The following is an 18,860-nucleotide window of genomic DNA, read 5'->3' as shown; positions in this document are numbered from 1 at the left end:
TCTTCCTCGCCACGAGGAAGAGTACGGCTCCTCTTCCTCGCCACGAGGAAGAGTACGGCTCCTCTTCCTCGCCACGAGGAAGAGTACGGCTCCTCTTCCTCGCCACGAGGAAGAGTACGGCTCCTCTTCCTCGCCACGAGGAAGAGTACGGCTCCTCTCTTCCTCGCCACGAGGAAGAGTACGGCTCCTCTTCCTCGCCACGAGGAAGAGTACGGCTCCTCTTCCTCGCCACGAGGAAGAGTACGGCTCCTCTTCCTCGCCACGAGGAAGAGTACGGCTCCTCTTCCTCGCCACGAGGAAGAGTACGGCTCCTTTCCTCGCCACGAGGAAGAGTACGGCTCCTCTTCCTCGCCACGAGGAAGAGTACGGCTCCTCTTCCTCGCCACGAGGAAGAGTACGGCTCCTCTTCCTCGCCACGAGGAAGAGTACGGCTCCTCTTCCTCGCCACGAGGAAGAGTACGGCTCCTCTTCCTCGCCACGAGGAAGAGTACGGCTCCTCTTCCTCGCCACGAGGAAGAGTACGGCTCCTCTTCCTCGCCACGAGGAAGAGTACGGCTCCTCCTCCAGGAAACACCTGAATGTTTGCAGTTTATTCAAAGCTGCAGTAACTTTTATAAAAAATATCTTTTTTAAAACCATACAAACACTAAATGGTACAACAGATCATCAGTAGGAGGGGCTTAGCGCTGTTAATCATGCCTGTGGCTATGCTAAATAGCCTTAGCATCCATTTCACAAAACAATTAATACACAAAACAAACAACTTGCTTCAGAAAGAGTGTAATGACAGGTTTCGTCCTGCAGGAGGCGATATACCCTCTCTATTGAATGTTTTGTATCAACATGGTTGGAGTTAGCGCTTTAGCATTAGCTTCCATGGCTCTGAAACGACGTGAGTCAAGTTTATCAAAGGAGATAAAACAGCTGAACGTCTCTATTGTCATAAAACTTTATTTCATTTCCTCTTCAGTCGGTATTGATGAGTTTCTGGCCGAGTTTCGGCGGCGCTCTGTTTCTGACTCGCCCTGCGGTCCGTCATCCTGACTGATGGCTCATCCAATCGGCTCGCCTTCGCTTCCCTCCAATCAGATCCGATTTGTAGGGATCAGCTTTGATTTGCAGCTCAATCAGATGTTTATGGAGTCAGAGAGAGGCAGCGAGGGAATCCATCTGACAGCTTCTGTTTCCGGCGGCTGGAGAAGCGTCGGATCAATTTGCAGCCATTATGGATATTATTGCTCAAACTGCTCCAGAGTTCAGACTCCTCTTGTGAAGTCAGACGTCAGGATGAGCCGCTTGATGAGACACTCGTCTTCCTCTCTGCTCGTCTTCCTCTCTGCTCGTCTTCCTCTCTGCTCGTCTTCACAAATCACTCAGCGGCACTTTGAGACGAAAACATTTTGATTTCTGTCATTATTAAATCAAGTAGAGATATATCAATATATTAATATATCGATGTATCGGCTCGATTACTGAAACTCATGATGTTGGTCATGGTGAAGCAGCAAAGGATTATGGGAGTGCAACTGAAGCAGAGAAGCAATCGGACATATTTCTGATATCGGAATATGTCCGATGTCAATAAATATCGGTTATCAGCCATATCAGCAGTATTAGTATTGACACCGTTCAACGTTCATGTGACCATCTCAGTGAATAAATATGATCGGACTCAATCGAAACGTTTTCAACATTTTTAATGAGATTAAAACATAAAGCTTCATTTCATAGAACAATGAAAATATTTCTGTTGATTTAAGTATTTATGTAACAGGGCGACTAATGGACCGGCCCGGTTCTGTCATGGTTCTCATTTTAACTGCAGTTTGTGGAGTCCTTTATTTAGAAAAAGCTTTTATTTTGAAAAATATCAGCTTCCTCCTCTGAGTTTCTGCTCTGCAGTTGGAGCCTGGAGTTGGTAACCAGGAAAACCCGGAGTGGAATATTCGGTCCATCAAGTGGAACGGATTCTTTCAGGAAGCAATAAAAACAGGCAGACAGGAATATTTTACCGTTCAACTTGTTACAGCTGTGCAGTGTGAGCGGGGTTCCCCAAGGCTCTGTTCTCGAGTCACTTTTATTTATTTGATCTACTTATTTCACAACCTCAGCTTAATTTATTACCATCTCAGATGACATCATTGTATATTTCTGTCACCATGACTGCTTTACTCAATAAATTAGTGGTAATATCTGGTGTGCACATTTCTATGTTTTTCCATTTTGTAAATAAACTATCTGCTTTTTTATGTTTCCGGATGTGAATGTACCAGAATACATAAAATAAAAGTCCTTTATTTTATCTCACTTGTAAAAACTTTTAGTTTTTAAAGTTGAACTGTTCCTGAATCAGTTCCTAAAGCGAGTTTGGGTCCAGACTTGTCCTGTTTTCACAGTGAATTGCTTTAATGAAACGATCAATAGTGTCAGTTATTGAAAGCTGATTGGTTCCAGTCCCGGTTTAGATTGCTCAACGGCGTGTTTGGGATGCACACACTGAAAGTTGCTCAACTTTAATATGCAGAGCAACGACAGCAGAAGGAAACTAATAATCTATCACTGCAGGCAGATTAACGAGCTGATGAAGGTTAGTGGAGTCAATCAGCTCTCTGCTCCTCTTCCTCAGGAATTAAACTGAATATATTTAAAAATGCCAAAAATTTAAACGAAACAAAAAACCCCAAAACAAAATAGACAATTTAGTTTTTATCAAAAAGCTCCACATTTGGAAAATCTACAATCAAATGAAACCTTTAAATGGATTATTTGTCAGACGATCATTTCTAAAGTTTCATTGGTTCCAAATCGTCTGAGTCACAGAGACGAAGGCTGCAGCAGCACTGCTCCTCTTCCTCACAGGAAGGTCAACATGTTTCTAATGAACCGAAGCTCAATCTGAAACTTTCCTGCTCTGAACTCACAGCACAGCACAGTGCGTGTGTGTGTGCGCCTGCGTGTGTGTGTGTGTGTGCGCGTGTGTGTGTGTGTGTGTGTGCGCGTGTGTGTGTGTGCGTGTGTGTGAGTGAGTGTAACAGCTCAATAAAGGCTGCTATTTAAAAAGACATTAAAACAATGAAAGAAGAATGAAACATTTTTACGCACTGCGGCCGTCGCTGCTCACACAACGCAAGGTCGGCCCAGAGTGTGTGTGTGTGATGTGCAAGAGGAGTTATCTTCCATAAGGCAGCAGCCTCCCACTGCTGCCCTTTACACACATGGACACACACACACACACACACACACACACACACACACACACACACACACACACACACACACACACACACACACACACACACACACACACACACGCATTCGGGTTGTACAGTTCCAACCTCCCACTGTCACACACTCAGCCGTCCTTGGAGCTCCGATCAGAACTGCTGTTGACATCTCATTTTTTAGGAGCTACCTGTGTGTGTGTGTGTGTGTGTGTGTGTGTGTGTGTGTGAGTTAAAAGTGATGACTCTGCTATCAGCTGTTAGCCATTAGCAGACAGAGTGACCTTTCCTCTTCCTCGATGTTCAGACTTCACTGCGTCACGTTCGGGTCGACCTCAGAACTGATACAGGTTTGGTTTTTAACTTCCTGTTAAAAGTTTCAGAGCTGCTTCCTGAGCTGACCTCTGACCCCTGTGGATGTTTAAGGAATGAAGGATGTTTTGGTTGTTATGACAACTGGAGGCTCTCATTAGCACAGGTCGCCAGATGTTTGCAGGTTGCCAGATGTTTGCGGGTTGCCAGATGTTTGCGGGTTGCCAGATGTTTGCGGGTTGCCAGATGTTTGCGGGTTGCCAGATGTTTGCAGGTTGCCAGATGTTTGCGGGTTGCCAGATGTTTGCAGGTTGCCAGATGTTTGCAGGTTGCCAGATGTTTGCGGGTTGCCAGATGTTTGCGGGTTGCCAGATGTTTGCAGGTTGCCAGATGTTTGCGGGTTGCCAGATGTTTGCGGGTTGCCAGATGTTTGCCGGCTGCTTCAGGTTTAAAAATACTAAAGTAGCTAAATAACACTGCAGTGCAGCGTTTGGTCAGCGGGGGCGACAGAGGCTGGAAGCTCACAGTTGGAACCAGAAAATTACACAAAAAACGAAATGTTTTTCAGACGCCATGTCAGCAAAATTCAGCTGTTTTTATTCTCTAATGTAAACAATTGATTGTTCAACAATCAACAACTGATCGATCAAAATTAAAAGCTTTTCCTCTCCAAAACGTCATAAAGAAAAAATAAAGTTATTATTATTAATAATCATATTACTGAAGGAATGATTTTCTAGTATAATTATCAGCACATATGCAGTCTAAAATATTTTATGCTATTTTATTTTATACTGATGTTTAAGTGTCAGATAAAAAGAACTGAAGATTTTACAGTAGAAATGTATGGAAGACTTTTCCTGCCATAACTGTCATTAACTGTAGAAATAAATAAATGCTTTGATAAGGTAATTATGTGGGAAATGTTGCATTTACAAATAAAAACTTTCACAAATTATTTGATTTCCATAAATTAATATTCATCATTTTGAACAGCATTAGTTCCACATTTTCATTTTATTGTTTTATTATTTTGTCATTTAATTTGTGTCATTTTTTTGCTTCATATTTTTTTAAACTTACCATAATTTTTTGAAAAAATTATACAAATAAAATTAATGTATGGTGGACCGATCATGCCAAAATGAAAAGCAGAACCCGGCCTGCTGGCTGTCCTACCCGGGCTGAGTGAAGTCGTCCACCAGAGTAACTTTCTCCACCAGGTCTCCGCCCACCGAGCGAACCAGTTCGTAGAAGTCGTTCTCCGTGAAGCGGTCGGCGCCGTCCGGCAGCCAGAAGGAAATGTCGTTGTGGAGCGGCGGGTATTTACTCAGAGGCTGGAGACACAAACAACGACATCACTTCCTGTCCGGTTCTGGACCAATCAGAGCTTTTGTTTTGTTTGGTTCTGATCCGCTCTCTGGTTCTGTTCGGTTTTCAACAGAACCAACAGTCAGCTGATCACTATAGACAGTAATGATGGTAGAATTACAATCATTGCTGCTAAAAGTTTTTGGACAATAGTTCTGGATTAACTTTATTTTCTGGTATTTTTGCCAAATCTGAACTAAATTCTTCATAAAGTTGCTTTGAGGTTAAAGTTGGAACATTTTTCTATCGACTAATAAAGTATTTCTAATATCTGCCTGAATAAAAGCAGCTCTCTGGGTTTTATTTCTCCCTCAGAAATGATTTTAGTTTTATGATAAACTTTGTTTCAGTAAACTCGAGTTTGGTTTAGATCTTATTGCTGGTTTTAGCAGAAACATCCAAACTGGTTCCAGTTTCTCCAGAATAATAATTCATATCCAGTTTCTATCAGCCGTGTTTCACTCCGAGGTTAAAAACCTTTAAGGTTTTTATGTTTTCTGGCTGCAAGAGTTTGGTCAGTTTTCTGCACAGTCGGCGTTTCTGCAGTGGATCCATTCATTAGAATCTGCTGAGTCATCAAATCTCCTGTTGCATCAATTAATCCTGAAAGAATAAAAACAGAAAAGAAACGAAGAACCGAGAAGAAACAGAACAGGCAGCAGAGGAACGGAGTGTGTGTGTGTGTGTGTGTGTGTGTGTGTGTGTGTGTGTGTGTGTGTGTGTGTGTGTGTGTCCAGCGGTTTCCTGCGTGCCGTTTGCTGCTTGCTGCTGATTACTCGGGGCGGTTCTGACCCGGGCAGCAGATGAGCCGCGGTCCCGTCCCTCTGGAGGAACCGGGTCGTTAATGAAGCCAGGGGGACAGGAAGTGGACAATGGGGCTTGTCCTCTGACCTTTGACCTTGACTCGCCCCTCCCCTCTGATCAGTGAACAGGAACTGACCGTCTCTCCTGTCTCAGTTTAACGACGGCGGTCAGATAAAGACGGTGAGGAACAAGTCGGAATCTCAAGACGTTTTATCAGAAGAAACAATGAAAAACAAATCAATGCTGCATGAAAGCCATTTTTATCAGGAAAATGTTAAAACCTGAACAGCTCTGAGATTCGCAGCCCAGAGGAAACGTTTGAGTCCGTACCTGGAAGCAGATGGGCGTCTGGATGTCGTCCACCCTGAACTGTTTGAGGAATCGTTCGTCTCGACTCCAGAACAGCCGGATGTCCGGGATGCTGTAGAGGATCATGGCCAGCCGCTCCAGACCCAAACCGAACGCCCAGCCCAGCTTGTTCCCAGCGCCGGCTGAAAAACAAAAAGTCCCTCTTCACCGTGTTTGACTTCACTTCTTCTTTACCCACAAGCCTTTAATCCTGAAGACAACTTTTGAATGTTCAGATTATTAAAACCCACAAGTTTCCAAACGTCTTCAGGCCGAAACCTCCAGAGCTTTTCTGTTGTTTTGATGCTTTTTCAGTATCAAATTAGAAACGGAAAAATTTCCCTGAAGGGAATTTCTCTAAAAAGTTTTCAATCGCTGAAGGCGGTTCTGGACTTTCCCAAAACGAGTTTTGTCCACTAAAGCGATTGACGGAGACACATTAAGTAAATAAGTTCTGATGTAACGAACTCTGACCCGGACCCGACTCTGACCCGGACTCCTCAGTCTGCGGGTTATAAACGCCAAGATGGCCGCCGGTCTGGACCAGACGGCGTCTTCATATCATCTAAATGAAGCCCTTATTGCTGCGCTGTCCGTCACTCGGCCTCAGGCCAAACAATATTCCAGCAGGTTTCTGATTTTCTCAAAACTAAAGCTCCTCAGCTGCACCGCGGGGGTCAAAGCAGAGGTGAACGCTCTGTGGAATAAAGGATTATGGGTAAATCCAAGGATTTCAGGCGAGTTCGGCCTGGGACCCAGATGAGAGGAAGATGGTTTGTCTCTGAGGGACGAAGACTAATCGAGACAAACCTGCTTCCTGCCAGGAACTAAAACTGACGGAGCCGCCTGTCAAGGTTCTGATCCGAAGATTATCTAATTAAATCGGTTAGAAGAAGCTTTAATTTGATCAGAGAACAACCAAACTGCTCAGAGGAAATAAAAGCCACTAAAGTGAGCTGGTATCAGTTTCTCCTGCTGAAACCGACACCAACAGGAAGGCTGGCTGAACCTTCCTGTTGGTGAGACGGAGGGTAAGGATGGAATTATGGATCAATAACCAGATGGATCAATAACCAGATGGATCAATAACCAGATGGATCAATAACCAGATGGATCAATAACCAGATGGATCAATAACCAGATGGATCAATAACCAGATGGATCAATAACCAGATGGATCAATAACCAGATGCAACTTACCTTTAAAATGTTTAACGATTGTTTGAGGTGATTTTCGGTTTTTCTGAAGAGTTGCTGGGTTAAACTCTGCTGCAGCGAACGCTGCCCCCTACTGGTGGCTCAGAGCCTTACCAGTAAGGACATAACACACACACACACACACACACGCGCGCGCGCACACACACACACACACACACGCACATCTTCACTCACACACACACACACGCACATCTTCACACACACACACACACACATCTTCACACACACACACACACACACACACACGCACATCTTCACACACACACACACACACACACATCTTCACACACACACACACACATCTTCACACACACACACACACACACACACACACACACACACACACACACACATCTTCACACACACACACACACACACACATCTCACACACACACACACACACATCTTCACACACACATCTTCACACACACACACACACATCTTCACACACACACACACATCTTCACACACACACACACACACATCTCACACACACACACACACACATCTTCACACACACACACACACATCTTCACACACACACACACACACACATCTTCACACACACACACACACACACACACACACACACACACACAGTGACATGTGAAGGTGGAAACCTGCAGGCCAAACGGATCCAGATCCTCCAGATTCTGGTTCTGCTGCAGCAGGAAACGAGCCGCAGCATCAATCTGTCGCCGGATCTCAGGTTTGGTGACTAAGTCCAGATTTACGGCGCTGCAGCTGCTTTTTATGCTGCACGTCTTAAAAGCAGGAGAGGCGGCCATCAAACTGGTAATGGGAGGTTTACTGGTGTCAGACTGGAGTTCCAGTTTCCGTCCTGATGGAGGAGCAGCGCCGCGTCTGAACAGCGGTTTCCACAGTAGCTGGTTTATTAGCCGACGTTTAAAACCGGAGAGTTTTCTGGTTTTAAGGGGATTTTTATTCACAGAGGATGAAGTTTAAAATCACCAGAATAGGTGAAGCATTTCCTGAAGGTTCAGACGTAAAATGATAAAGTTAAAACTGCTGAACTTCCTGTTTCATTTCCTTCTGCAGCCCGACTCGTTTCAGCCAATCAGGAAGAACCACAGGAAGTCATCGACCGCAGCATGGTGCTGTGGAAACCAATCAAACGGCAGGAAACGGACCTGCAGAGTCCAAACTGGGAAAACTGAGCCAGAATCTTCTAAACATTCAGAAACAACGTGGAAAATAAATCTGAACCGATTCATTTCGATTTGTTCTGCAGCATCAAATCAACTCTTCCTCCTCTTCCTCACCATCATCATCATCATCTGTCCTGCTCTTAGTTTCTGTTTTTCTCGTTTTTCTCTTCCTCTCGTTTCTGCTCCTCTCCTCCATCAGTCTTCCTCCCACTCCTCCTCCTCTTCCTCATGAACATTTCCTCCATCGCTCCCCGTGTCTCCTTCCATTCAGCCGGCTCTTCGTCACGCCGCCCTCCTCTTCATCATGCAGGTAGCAGACTTCCTGACCCGTCGGATCGGTTCTGATCCACTCCTCCTCCGTTCTTCTTCTTCTGTCTTTATTTGCGTCGTCGGCTCCTGGAGCGGCGGATCACAGGAAGGTCATAAATCAGAGGAAGTGAAGCTTCCTGCTGGAAGAAACCAGCTTCCTGTCTGAACTGGTTCTGCTGGAGATCTGAACAGTTAACCATTACAACCAGTTGGTCACTGGATTCAAGACAGAATCACAGCAGAGCCGCCATGTTGCATCGCCGCTGGGACCTCCCAGCTGGGGTTTGGTGCCTCTGGTAAGGCCGAGAGCCACCAGTGGATGTCTGGTGAAGATGAAGTGATTTTTTTCCTGCAGCGACGCTTCCTGCGGCGACGCTTCCTGCGGCGACGCTTCCTGCGGCGACGCTTCCTGCTGCGACGCTTCCTGCTGCGACGCTTCCTGCGGCGACGCTTCCTGCTGCGACGCTTCCTGCGGCAACGTTTCCTGCGGCGACGCTTCCTGCAGCAACGTTTCCTGCTGCGATGCTTCCTGCGGCGACGCTTCAACATGAAGGTAAAACAGTGCTGATGAAAAACATCCAGACTTGGAGCAAAAACGTTTTGCCTTCATCGTAGTGATGCGTTCACTGAGCTCTGATCCAGTAAATCCAGAGGGATGCAGAGGAACAGGAAGTTCAGCAGAAGCCAACATGTCAACCGAGATCTGAGGAACGTTTCTGAAATGGCTTCCCGTGACCACTAGAGGGCGGCGCCACTAAACCCTTCCTGCTTCGCCTTGTTTCCATGAGTTAGGGAGCGCCTTTCAGAATAAAAGCTCCAACAGGAAGCCGGTCCATCCATCAGCGGCGGTTTCAGACAGCTGCTGTAGCGAAGCAGTTAGACGTTAACAGGAAAAGCCTCGGAGGCTCGCCGCTTCGCCTCGCCACGCCGCTACACACTCATCCGTCACTGTTAGCAACAGCCAGCAGACTATTGGCAGCCGCAGCCGTTCCCCTGCACCGTGATTTATAGATGGAGACTCAGCAGCTGCTCTCCGGGACGTAAACACGACCGCAGGGCAGCGCGGGAGGCCGGCAGCCACAACAGGAAATGGATGTTTTCTACAGAAACATCAGAACTGAAACTCATCGCCTCTCTGTCTCCCGTCAGACGCATCATGGCAGAAAATACTCAGGAAGGTCCGACACGTCCCTGCAATCTGCCCAGAAATGACATTTTAATACGTTTTTCAGTGTGAAACCAGAAACATGGCGACGGTTAGGAGGGTCTGCTTCCTACAGGTCAAAGGTCAAGCTCTTACACTAGTATGAAATCAGCAATACATCAGGGAGAAACCACAGAATACAAAACTCCAGAAATAATTCAGAATATATCAGAAATTTCTAAAATACATTTGCACTGAAACTACATATTAGTGCAAACGACTAGTTAGTTACAACTAACTAACTAACCGTACAGAGCAGAATTCAGTCTGCTAATCCACCAATAGTGGAGCTAACTTTTAGCATAGCACTTAGCTAATGTTTAGCACACTTAGCTTTTTTATTTGTAAAGCATTAATTTACTTTATTTTCATGTAAAATTTCCCTTGAATAAAGTTTGATGTTTTTATTATTAACTGTTTGCAATTCTTCAAGTAGTCAAGCTTTTATTTTGAAGGGGTGAAGATGCAGCAGTTCTGTTTCCTGTTCTCTTGTTTTCTGTTTTTTCATCAGTTAAAACAAGAAAAACTGGAACAAAATAAAACTGAGTGAGTAAAAACATATGAACATGTAAAGACGTTACATTACATTAGAATGTAGACGTGTAATTACAAACTTAGCCCACTTGAGGGCGACATACTATGTTATTTCAACACAGTTGAAGCTAAGTGTGTTAGCATTAGCTTCTGCTAAATGCTATCTTTATACAGCGCCTTAGCACTAGCTTAACTAATGTTTACTAGAGCCTTTAGGTTAGCACAGCTAACAATTTAGCTAGCGGTGGCGACGCTAATGCTAACTATGGAAAACACGACCAGAGGTTGATGTGTCTAATCGGGTCAAATGCAACATAAAGAAATAAAAGCTGATATCTCAGCAGAAACAGCAGCAGCTGTTGTCCTCAGATCAACCAGAGTCACAGGATCCTGAAGTTATTTCCTGTCTGAGTGCAGAACCAACCGGCGCTGAAGCTTTGAGGAATGAGATTTGGTCCAGAAACATTTGGTCTGACAACATGTCTGCACTCAGAAACATGAACTGGAGCGTCCAGTAATGAATATGGATCACCATGGACGCCATATACAGCGCAGCAGCGCCTCCTATCAGCCTCCTGCATTAGTTATGAGGTCAGCATAAATCATGCAGCAGGAAACATTGGGGTTACCTGGGCGCCTGCAGGTCAGAGTGCAGGGAAATAATGAAGGTTTGAAATGTGGCGTTTAATAAATGAGATGAAGTTCAGGAGTGACATTCAGGTAAAAACTGGATTGAAGATGAAGCTCAAAGACATCAGAGTCTGATTCACTTTGACATTCAGCAACAATCATGAGCCACGAATGAAGACAAACCGCCTGAGAACTCAAAGATTTTACAGGTTTTATCTTTCGGAGATGCGTGGATGCTGATTTTAGTCAGGTACAGTGAAAATACACTAAATGTTTAGTTTGATGCAGCAGCTGCTTGGAACAGTTTGAGGAAGTAAATTTTCCATCACTTCCTGTTTTCCTCTGTTTCCTCCAAAGCCGTTTCCTCCTGCCTGAGTGGGCGAACAAACACTTGACTCACGATTCCTGCTCCATAACATCAGATTTTAACGCAGATCCCACTCTGAACAACACGCTGATGAGTGTTCAGGTGGATGACGCATGACTTCCTGCTGCTGCTGCTGCTTCAGTCGCTCCGCTGCAGGTGAGCGCGCCGCCCCCACGCCGCGCCGCCGCCACGCCGCGCCGCCGCCACGCCGCACCGCGCCACGCTGCGCCGCCGCCACAGAGATCAGCCCCAAATTACAGCCGGATTACCGGCAAAAGGCTGGGATTTGGCGAGGTGAGCGCCGTCACTGCTTCGCGTCCTGATCCAGTGTTTAGTGGAGGTTAAGACCCTGCGCTGCTAATCAACGGTCCCTGAACGCCTCCTGAGTTACAGAGGCAGTAAAACGGACCAGACTCTGAACCGGACTCAGATTTCACAGGAAAAACATCAGAGCTGCTCCAGATTAAAGATGATGTCACAGTGAAACTGTGAAGAAGTTTTATTCGTATTAAATGATGTTTCTTTATGTGTCATATAAATGTAATGTTTTTGTATCACAGTCAAGGTTTTTTTCTGTGCAGCTGGGAAAGATGTACAAACTAATGAAACAGGATGTGTGGACTGACGTAAGTTTCCAGGGCTGCTGACTTTAATTTCGCCTGATGCAGTGGATTTCTTGCTCTCCATCTGCAGATGCATTAAAGATTGTTTTTGCTCCCTGACTTTTGTCTGGACCTCACTCTCTGAATTATGCACTTCACAAAATATTCTGGGAAAAATCTCACAGCATTCCAGACAAAACAAGATGGCTGCCTAACCCTAACAGCAAGAGCTTATTATCGTTAGCTTCAAAATGCTAACAAGAATCTGTTTTCTGATTTGGTGAAATATTAGATAATAAACTTTTTAACCTGTTTGCTGTAAATGTTTCAGCTGGTTTTGGTTTGAAACAGTTAAACATAAAACTGCTCTGCTCTGAAAATAATTGAGTTTATTTCTCCTGTAAAGTTAAAATCTGCAGTTATAAAACTGATATGATGTAAGCTAACTACAAACGATGCTAATGCTAGCAGCTCCGCTACACACACAGAGAGTAGCTTAACAACAACGAGGCATCTTGGTTTTGGGGCCCCAAAAAGCCTTTGGCCGGCCCTGCTGAAGCTAAAACCATATAAATGCAAAACCATATTCAATAAAAATGGAAAACGTAGAAACCATGAGCGACCAGGATGTCCAACTTTGTTGGGTAGCAGCAAAAGTGACCAAATATTTGCAAGTGGTTATGATTTGCTTCGACTCTTTGAGGATTAACAGAAACAAAAAATCCTCCAAAACACAAAACGCTCAGATTCCCGTCCAGCATCCAGACTGGAAACGTCCAGGAGAAACCAGTTTAACCCGAGGAACGTTCTGGACCAATCAGAAGCCTCAGCAGCGCCACCTGCTGTCCTTCAGCTCTTCATCTGACTTTGTCTGACCCTCATTTGACCCTCATTTGACCCTCATTTGACCCTCCAGCTCAGAGCTTTGATTCAAACTTTGGACCAAACCTGAGACGATTCTGCAGCCAACAGACGGAGGAAAATCCCCTGAACTCCAACACACCTGGACACAAACACTGCAGAGAGCCGCCAACACGCAGTGTGTCTGTGTGTGTGTGTGTGTGTCTGTCTGTGTGTGTGTAGGTGTGTGTGTGTTTGTGTGTGTGTCTGGGTGTGTGTGTGTGTGTGTAGGTGTGTGGTGTGTGTGTGTGTGTGTGTGTCTGTGTGTGTCTGGGTGTGGGGTGTGTGTGTCTGTGTGTGTATGTGTGTCTGTGTGTGTGTGTGTCTGGGTGTGTGGGTGTGTGTGTCTGGGTGTGTGTCTGGGTGTGTGTGGTGGTGTGTCTGTGTGTCTGTGTGTGTGTCTGTGTGGGTGTGTGTCTGTGTGTGTGTCTGGGTGTGTGTGTGTGTGTCTGTGTGTGTGTAGGTGTGTGTGTGTCTGGGTGTGTGTGTGTGTGTGTGTGTGTGTGTGTGTGTGTGTGTGTGTGTGTGTGTGTCTGGTGTGTGTGTGTGGTGTGTGTGTGTGTGTGTGTCTGGGTGTGTGTGTGTGTGTGTGTGTGTGTGTGTGTGTGTGTGTGTGTGTGTGTGTGTGTGTGTGTGTGTCCACCTGCTCCTCAGGCAGGTGAAGCAGAACCTGCTGATGTCTCTATGTAAATATGGATCATCTGTTGTTGTTTTAATGAGAATATTTGACATGGATCTGATGTGGAAACAGAAAATCATCGCTTTGTCTCCTCCAGTCGAGTCTTCCTGAGATGATTAATGGGTTTCTGCTCCTTGTTGTTATTCCTGGAATCGTTCAGAGTTTAGTTTGTTGAGCCTTGCTGATGGTTTTTCAGCCGTTATCTCCACCTGTCCAGTTCACTGCTGGGACAAAACGCACTCAGATCTTCATCGGTCTGTTCGCTCTGCTATCATCCTCAGTGTTTGTTCAGATTTCCTCTTGGACGTAATTTAACTTTTAATTTTCATCCTTAAACCTTTTAGACACTTTGGTCCAACTTTCAGCGTTCTTTGGGCCAGGCCGACAAACTTTTAATTTGTGTTCAAATACGAGTTCAGAGCTGATTGGATTTGTCTAAAAGTTAAAATTAAAACGTTCTGCTGTCTCCAGGAGAAACAACCTGACGTCCAATCTCGAAAAGTTATTCTATTTGTTCTTCCAAACATGCTGCAATGAATTATGGGAAAACTTCTGACTATTCTGGTCTCATCTGTCCAAAGGACAAAAGCAAACTTTATAAACTCCATCACCTGCTCCACCTGCTGCTCCTGTGGTTCTGAGTCAAACCAGCCTGTTCCCCTCCTGGCCTGTGGGGGCGCTGCACCAACAACCACTGAAGACACTGAGAGCAACTTCCTGTTTCACCAGAAGGAAACAAGATGGAGGCGTCAGAGTTTAGTGCTGGAGGATTTCTCTTTAGTCTTTGGCTGAAGACCAGGAGCCATTTCTACTGCTAACGCTAGGCTAACATGTTAGCTTTGGTTCTATTTACCCAGAATGCACTGCGCTGTAGTCCACTCCTCACCATTTCACTGTGAACACATTAAAGTCAGGAGTTCGATATTTTAATTGTCCAGAAGCTCTTCCAGGCGTTTCCAATGATTCCAGGTGTTTTAAGTGATTCCAGGTGTTTTAAGTGATTCCAGGCGTTTCTAATGATTCCAGGAGTTTTAAATGATTCCAGGTGTTTTAAGTGATTCCAGGTGTTTTAAGTGATTCCAGGTGTTTTAAGTGATTCCAGGTGTTTTAAATGATTCCAGGTGTTTTACATGATTCCAGGTGTTTTAAGTAATTCCAGGTGTTTTAAATGATTCCAGGTGTTTTAAGTGATTCCAGGTGTTTTAAGTGATTCCAGGTGTTTTAAGTGATTCCAGGTGTTTTAAGTGATTCCAGGTGTTTTAAGTAATTCCAGGTGTTTTGAATGATTCCAGGTGTTTTACATGATTCCAGGTGTTTTAAGTAATTCCAGGTGTTTTAAATGATTCCAGGTGTTTTAAGTGATTCCAGGTGTTTTACATGATTCCAGGTGTTTTAAGTAATTCCAGGTGTTTTAAATGATTCCAGGTGTTTTAAGTGATTCCAGGTGTTTTAAGTGATTCCAGGTGTTTTAAGTGATTCCAGGTGTTTTAAATGATTCCAGGTGTTTTACATGATTCCAGGTGTTTTAAGTAATTCCAGGTGTTTTAAATGATTCCAGGTGTTTTAAGTGATTCCAGGTGTTTTAAGTGATTCCTGGTGTTTTAAGTGATTACAGGTGTTTTGAATGATTCCAGGTGTTTTACATGATTCCAGGTGTTTTAAGTAATTCCAGGTGTTTTAAGTGATTCCAGGTGTTTTAAGTGATTCCAGGTGTTTTAAGTGATTCCAGGTGTTTTAAGTGATTCCAGGTGTTTTAAGTGATTCCAGGTGTTTTAAGTGATTCCAGGTGTTTTACATGATTCCAGGTGTTTTAAGTTATTCCAGGTGTTTTAAGTAATTCCAGGTGTTTTAAATGATTCCAGGTGTTTTACATGATTCCAGGTGTTTTAAGTAATTCCAGGTGTTTTAAATGATTCCAGGTGTTTTAAGTGATTCCAGGTGTTTTAAATGATTCCAGGTGTTTTAAATGATTCCAGGTGTTTTACATGATTCCAGGTGTTTTAAGTGATTCCAGGTGTTTTGAATGATTCCAGGTGACATGATTCCAGGTGTTTTAAGTGATTCCAGGTGTTTTAAGTAATTCCAGGTGTTTTGAATGATTCCAGGTGTTTTAAGTAATTCCAGGTGTTTTAAGTGATTCCAGGTGCGCCTCGGCATTTTGACTTCATGTTGGAGCAGAATCATGGAGTCCGACGCGTCATTAGACTCGGTCCTCCATGTCTCCACTTCCTGTTCCACAGCAGAAGAAGAACAGTTGTGACCTTCGTCTCCGCCGTCAGCCTGACAGCGAACATGATCTCCGGCCGCTCCTCGCCCTCCTGATTAGCTTCCTCCTGTCGCTGTCTCACCTGGGCAGGTAGAACCGGCGGGTTTGTCTCTGAAACATGCGGACAGATTTATGAAGGGGAATCTTTCATTCAGCTGTGTGACTGTAAACCATGGAAACTTATGATTCACAGATGAAACTCATAAAATCTGGTTTATGAAAACTATGAGCAGAAAACGTCGGTCAGCATTTTGGTTTCGTCCCATAAAAACAGAGAAAATGTGATTTCTGAGGAAAATGAGTCCAGATGGTAAGACCGTTAGGAACCATTATTTCTTCATGGCCTAGTCCAATCACAGCTCTGCTTTTACTTTTTATTTGCATCTTTTTTATGATTTTCATTTTATATCAATTTGAGTTTAGAAAAATTAAACAACAGCAAAGTTGAAAATTAGATTGATTATATCTATTGCAGGTATTTTTAATATTTTTGGTGTTTCTATTAAAAGCTGTTTTTATGTCTAGTTTATCAATTTTCATATTTTATTGTATTTCACTGAATTGTGAGATTTTTAGCTCCTGTTTATTTAGTTATTTTGTTTTCATTTCAAATATGATTTATTTCATGTTATTTTTAAAGCTGCATTGTTTCTTCGGTTTTCTACTTTATTTTGTTTTTGTAAAATTTTTTGTGGTATTTAATTTTACTCATCTTGCTGTTTAATTTTTTTATGATTTATTTTAAATGTTTCTGTTCTGTTTCAGTTTTTAATTCTCAGTATTTAATTTTTCAAAAGCATCAAATTGTTTCTATATTTAATGTTCTGCATCACGTTTTTCTATTATTATTGGCCTAATTAAAGTAAAACACGAGTTTCCAGCTTCATAATTGCTGCCGGTAACGCCACGGTAACGCCACGGTAACGCCACGGTAAACAGGCGTTGGGAATGCCTCGTTATCCTGCTGCTTGGTCACCATGGAGACGCAGAGAGAGACCCGGGAAAATCCTCTCAGTTCAAAGAGGAAGAGGAGGAGGAGGAGAGGAGGAGGAGGAGGAGGAAGAGGAGGAAGAGGAGGAGGAAAGGAGAGGAGGAGCAGACTCTCAGAACCGGAGCAGAAGGTCCAAAAGTAGAAACCAATCAGAACCGTTCATGTGGGTCACCAGCCCGCAGCATGATGCTGCCACTCCCAGGTTTGGTTTTGGATCAAGTGGCTGAATAATCAGAGGAGACGAACGAACAGGAAACAGGAAGTAAAACTCAGGAAACGGAAAATGCTCAGCAGTGTGAAGCGGCCTTGGACTAGACGAGGAAAACACTGAGAGCGACTCGTCGTGTTTCTGGGTTCATAGATTCTTCTTCTTCTCCTGTTTGATGCGACTTTGACTAGGCCAGTCCTTGTTCTTCGGAGGTCGGCCGATTTAATGGCGCTGCCTCACAGCAGGGAGTTTGTCCTGCCGGTCCTCCGCTCTGGAGCTGCAGCTGCTGACTCAGCCTGACGGAGGAAGAGGAGCGCAGATGGAGACGATGAAGACAAACATGTCAGCCGTGGGACGCACGTCACCGCGGGGACGATGAAGGTGACATCACAGCATCGTCTTCGTCACGCAGCGACCAGCCAAACTGAGTCACCACGACGAAACCTGACCTGTTATCACGGCGACACGTCAGCCGCTCCAGAGACAAGACGATCAGGAGGATGAGGAGGAAGAGGAGGAGGAAGAGGAGGAGGAGGAGGATGAGGAGGAAGTGGAGGAGGAGGGGAGGAAGAGGAAGAGGAGAGGAGGAAGAGGAAGTGGAGGGGAGGAGGAGGGGAGGAAGAGGAAGAGGAGGAGGAGAGGGGGAGGAGGAAGTGGAGGAGGAGGGGGGAAGAAGAGGAGGAGGAAGAGGAGGAGGAGGAGGAGGGGAGGAAGAGGAGGAGGAGGGGAGGAAGAGGAAGAGGAGGAGGAGGAAGAAGTGGAGGAGGAAGTGGAGGAAGAAGAGGAGGAGGAAGAGGAGAGGAGGAGAGGAGGAGGAGGGGGAGGAGGAAGAGGAGGAGGGAAATGAGGGGGAGGAAGAGGGGGAGGAAGAGGAGGAGAGGGGAGAAGAGGAGGAGGAGGAAGAAGTGGAGGAGGAGAGGAGGAGGAGGAAGAGGAGGAGAAGAGGAGGGAGGAGGAGGGGAGGAAGAGGAGGAGGAGGGGAGGAGGAAGAGGAGGAGAGGAAGTGGAGGGGGAGGAAGAGGGGAGGAAGAGGAGGAGGAGGGGAGGAAGAGGAGGAGGAGGAAGAAGTGGAGGAGGAAGAGGGAGGAGGAAGAGGAGGAAGAAGAGGAGGGGGAGGAGGAGGGGGAGGAGGAGGAGGAGGGGAGGGGGAGGAGGAGGGGGAGGAAGAGAGGGAGGGGGAGGAAGAGGAGGAGGAGGAAGAAGGGAGGAGAAGAGGAGGAGGAGGAAGAGGAGGAAGAAGAGGAGGAGGAAGGGAAGAGGAGGAGGAGGAGGAGGGGGAGGAGGAAGAGGAGAAGAGGAAGTGGAGGGGGAGGAAGAGGAAGTGGAGGAGGAGAAAGAGGAGGAGGAAGAGGAGGAGGAGGAAGAGGAGGAAGAAGAGGAGGAAGAGGAGGAGGAGGAAGGGAGGAGGAGGAGGAGGAAGTGGAGGGGGAGGAGGAGGGGGAGGAGGAGGAAGAGGAGGAGGAAGTGGAGGAGGAGGAGGAAGAGGAGAGAAGGAAGAGGAAGAGGAGGGGAGAGGAAGTGGAGAGGAGGAGGGGGAGGAGGAAGAGGAAGAGGAGGAGGAGGGGGAGGAAGAGGAGGAGGAGGGGGAGAGAGGAGGGAGGAGGAGGAAGAGGAAGAGGAGGAGGAGGAAGTGAGGAGGAGAAGAGGAGGAGGAAGAGAGGAGGAGGAAGAGGAGGAGAGGAAGAGGAGGAGAGGAAGAGGAGGAGGAGGAAGAGGAGGAGGAGGAA

At 45.5% G+C, this 18,860-nt stretch overlaps 1 protein-coding gene across 1 annotated transcript in view; it reads right to left on the bottom strand.

The window, feature by feature from the left end:
- Window positions 1-18,860, bottom strand: part of fars2 (phenylalanyl-tRNA synthetase 2, mitochondrial) — a 54,596-nt gene that overhangs the window by 10,665 nt on the left and 25,071 nt on the right. Inside the window, 2 exon segments of the mRNA XM_055025102.1 lie at window positions 4,713-4,870; window positions 6,039-6,199. Of these exon segments, the coding sequence (XP_054881077.1) occupies window positions 4,713-4,870; window positions 6,039-6,199 (319 nt within the window).

The sequence above is a fragment of the Poeciliopsis prolifica genome, unplaced genomic scaffold (assembly GCF_027474105.1).
Source record: "Poeciliopsis prolifica strain line A6 unplaced genomic scaffold, Auburn_PproV2 SCAFFOLD136, whole genome shotgun sequence".
Taxonomy (NCBI): Eukaryota; Metazoa; Chordata; class Actinopteri; order Cyprinodontiformes; family Poeciliidae; genus Poeciliopsis; species Poeciliopsis prolifica.
This window is presented reverse-complemented; position numbering and strand designations above follow the sequence as displayed.